The following is a 4,274-nucleotide window of genomic DNA, read 5'->3' on the forward strand; positions in this document are numbered from 1 at the left end:
CAAATAGAGGAAGACACCAGGGTGGATCTAGAGATATTTTCTTAGGGTGGTATGGAAATGAGATGGGGTGGCCAACTCAAAGCCATTTCTTTACACATTGGTGTTACATTCTGTAATATGTATGAAATACGGTTTAAATACAAATGCAGCAAATATGCACATCGACATTGTCTGTAACTTTCTTACTGGCTTTGGCCCAAATAATATTTCAGTTACATAAAAATGCCAAATTTGATTTTATGTACTGTATAGCCTATATAATAAATAAGCATGTAGCCAAATAAGTGTGAAATCCAGAAAGCTACACATGAGATGGATCAGTAAAAAGTCTTTAGTAATAATCAAATTGTTACACCAAATGTCAGAAATCTGCACTTTCATGAAGAAACGGGTGTATTTTTCCACCAGAAATTTAAACCTCATTTTTCATGATTTACTGGGTTACGTAAGACTCACCTTCATAGCATTTCCAGTGTAACAATCAACCACCTGTGTTGAAATCTCAAATGTTATTGATTCAAATTGTGCTCAGGGACAATTATAGGTGTCAGTTGCTGCTAAAAGCAAGAAAATAAAGCAATTTTGGTTGCTATGCAAATTATATTATGCAACATATTCAGTTTTAGTATCTATAAGTCAACGTTAATTGTAGCTAGGCTCAAAGCATTAATTCTAGCTTATTTTAATAACCAGTATTGTCATATGCAAAACTATGGTGGCACTGGGGATGGGACATGCTAGGCCACACCTCCACAGTAGATCTGCCCCAGATCAGGGGTGATCTGACTTTTGACAAATGGTCTATTATTTTGTGTAAAACGTGTAAAACTCTAAATCACAGTGGTATGCTTTGTGCAATAGTCAATATATTCATGCAAATAGCTAGGCATGTTCTTTTAAAGTACTGTTTTTTAGTCGTTTAATTCAATGTCAAGAATCAAGATTCTTTGGTGATGACTTCAGCTCACATTCTTAATCTGGCATAAATTACTTTTATTTGTTTTCTCCATATGGAAGGCCTCATCGAATATTGATTAGTCCAACACTTTGATATAATGTTGTACTGCATATTATCACATATTACTTGTTTTACTCTGTATATTTGCACATACAAAACATATTTAGCACAAGACATTTAAAATTCAAAGTATTCCTACAGATTGAATTCAAATTATTTATAAAACTTTATTTCCTTCTTTTCAACTCAACAGCTTTTTCGCTTGGAAAACTTCCAAGTCATAAACCCAAACCACAAACAGGGTACGTACATAAAACAGCACACAGCGCCATCTATATCGTTAAAAAATACACAGACTACAGTGAAACAAAGCTCAGAAGTGATGATAATGAGAGACATAGCACAAGAATGTCCATGTAGCTTGAGATTTCTAAAACAGGAAAGAAAGTGAGGCAAAAGAAAAAGATTTTTTTTTTTAAAAAAAAGGAAAAGAAATATTTCAAATACTGTTGTGTTTACTGGACAAACACAGAACTACACCTCTAATTTCCAGTTGCCGTGCGTCCTTTTTCAGTTGCTACTTATGGTCAACGGGGGACTTCTTATCTGACGGAGAGAGTATTGTGCGGTCATGCAAAAGGTTACATTCAATTTGGGAGTGCCAGTGAAACAATAATAATAATAAAATACAATTAAGCTAGAGAAAATAAATTCATATATTTTGTATACATAGATCTCTTCTTTTTGGCTTATACATCAGTTAAGCAAAGTGATTCATTCCTGAGATGCAAGACAATTATTTTTTATGTGTGTGTGGAGGGGTGGGGGTATATGGGAAATCAAAAGTCAGGCAAAGAAACAGACTGACACAGTTCAACATCCTAGAATCCTAAACATGACCCAGCAGCTTGTGAGTATGTGCAAGCATTCGAAGTCTGCACTCATTCATAGATGCAAAGAAAAAAAAATATATATATATGCACTGAAAGGCAGAAAAGTCACAAGGGAGCAGAACAGCCTCAAATATTCAGGCATTAACAATCAGACGTGACACTTCATGATTCCGGTGTTTTCCAGGTGAGCAGTTTCAAGCATAAAAACAGCCAACAGAGTTAGCCTGTGCAGCAAGGGATCGTCTTCACACAAAATAATGCAGATTAAAAGAAGAAAAACTTCTGACCGTACCTACTGGTGTGAATGTGGTGTAGAAAACAACAAGAGAATCATTAACAGAGACTGTCAGTGGAATAATGCGAGGTAGCACTGATGAGGGGCACAGAGGGACCTGAGAGGACAAGCAGGCAGCACTGGGTAGATGCTCAGAGTTGCATTTCAGGTACAAACAGAAGAAAAAGTAGCCCTGTGAGAGCAAGGGAGGTACATAATTCTCCCCTCCTTTCAGCTGGTGAACAAATCAGAAACAAATACACCTTAAATTTGTGCATGTGTATCTTTGAAGCGTGTGTGCTGTCAGTTGCGGTGAGCAAAGAGTCACTCTGCCTTTAGGTTAGTGTATATGGGTTTGAAGAAAAATGACTGTAACTCTCCAGAGCAGTGACTCGGATTATGTTGTTAGGAGCAAAATCAAAACTTTTCATCAAAGTTTCTTTTTTCTTTCTTTTTTTTGTCAAAGGGAAAGTTCAATGTCACTAATAAAATACTAATAACCCATTTACAAAGAAGAAAATATAAAATAAAAACATTCAACTTCTAAAATAACTTCATACAGTAGCATATTTAAAAAAAAAAAATCAGTTTAAAATCAATTGAAAATGCATGCACTATGTGAGTGACCATTACTTCTTTTTCATAACATTGTAACATTAGAGGTTTTGCATTATACTTTCTTTTACAAACACTGATTACACAAATAAAAACAATATGAAGTCACTGACATGCATGTTTTCATGCTGGAAAGCAAAAAAAAAAAAAAATCACAACCATTATGAACATTTCACATTATAGCAATATGAAAAAAAATGAGAGAGACCAATGGAATTAAACCATGTCGATGTGAGTAGGGCAAGTTGCTGGGCAGGGCTCATTTGGTTTTGTTGCGAGTTAAACGGTCAAAGGTCACGACTGCTGGCCACTCCACTGGCTCTCTACAGGCCGCCGGAGAAGCTCTTCTACATGCCTCGCTACGTCCATGGTGTCATCTAGGTCAAAGTCTCCATCTGCATCCAACATAGAGTCAGCCCTGCCACAGGAAATAGATAGAGGCCACTCACACAAGCTTTCGGCATAACAGCGATCAAACAGCAGGAGTTACAAGAAACTCCTTGCACGCACAAAATTGGGACACGGAAAAAATGTTGTAAACTCACATAGCTGGATATATGCCATAGGCGTGAGGGTGACTGACAGGTGCTGGAGAGGCACCTTGATCCATGTAAGTTGGATTCCCACTTGCTGGGTCTGGATTGGCTGTGGCAAACCTGAAAACAACCAAAACACCACATTTTAGTAATGAACAAAGTACATATACATCTCTGAATGTATCTACACATAGACACAAGGGAAAAAAAAGAAAAGAAAACAACAACCCCCCATTAGCCTGTGTTCAGTAGTTGCCTAAGCAACGATCCTCAGCATGATTTTCAGGCCTTTTTGTATCATTATGGCCGTTTTCCATATCTGCAGGTGAACCAACTGTGGAGAAAGGCAGGGAGCGTGCCTTGCTAACTAACAAGCCTAACTCTTATGATCAGCGGAAGACGAGCTCACGCAGGAACCCAGGCCGCGCTTAATTGGCCTCCTCCAACTGTAACAGCTAGCTAATAGCTGATCTGAATTCATGGCCCAGTATTTTGTGATTAACTCTAAATTGTGCTTTACAGAATAAAATGCTGGGTGGATGGCAATGAGAAAAGAATGGAGAGGAAACGGTGATGGAAGGACACGAGAAAAAGAGAGAACAGGAAGCTGGACACTTACTCAGGCACAACTTGTTTGATCTGTGGTTTCACGTAACCGTCAACTGCTTTAGCTTTGAAACAGACAAGCACAGGGAGACAGAATGAGTAATGGCTCAATGTGAACATCATTCAGTAATGAAGGCTTCGCAGCTGTGAGAATCAAATTTGAAAGTAACAGCGGTTTGTGTGCTCAGATGGATGCTTACAGAGAGGCGGAGTGTAGTATTTGGAGAAAACCTCATCCTTGGGTCTGTCAGGGTAGAGGAATAGAAGGTGGTTGAGATCACTAATGCGGTCAGCCAGAGAGCGAATGGTAAAGTCTTTGGTTGTGTAGGGCATGAGGTTCCAAACCATTCTTTCACCTGGGAAAAAAACAGCAACAAAAGAAAAACTGAATG

At 38.2% G+C, this 4,274-nt stretch overlaps 1 protein-coding gene across 2 annotated transcripts in view; it reads right to left on the minus strand.

Moving 5' to 3' along the window:
- Positions 1-1,165: 1,165 nt before the first annotated feature.
- The window catches only part of stat5a (signal transducer and activator of transcription 5a), a 54,551-nt gene continuing 51,442 nt past the window's right edge, over positions 1,166-4,274 (minus strand). For both annotated transcript variants that reach the window (XM_084925424.1, XM_084925423.1), the window contains 4 exons: positions 4,083-4,238; positions 3,896-3,947; positions 3,286-3,396; positions 1,166-3,158 (listed from right to left, as the gene is read on the minus strand). In XM_084925424.1, the coding sequence (XP_084781550.1) occupies positions 3,035-3,158; positions 3,286-3,396; positions 3,896-3,947; positions 4,083-4,238 (443 nt within the window). In that variant the 3' untranslated portion in view covers positions 1,166-3,034. The remainder of the gene's footprint in view (positions 3,159-3,285; positions 3,397-3,895; positions 3,948-4,082; positions 4,239-4,274) is intronic.

This window comes from Perissodus microlepis, chromosome 4 (assembly GCF_051167445.1).
Source record: "Perissodus microlepis isolate ML-2025 ecotype Zambia chromosome 4, ASM5116744v1, whole genome shotgun sequence".
In the NCBI taxonomy this organism is placed as follows: Eukaryota; Metazoa; Chordata; class Actinopteri; order Cichliformes; family Cichlidae; genus Perissodus; species Perissodus microlepis.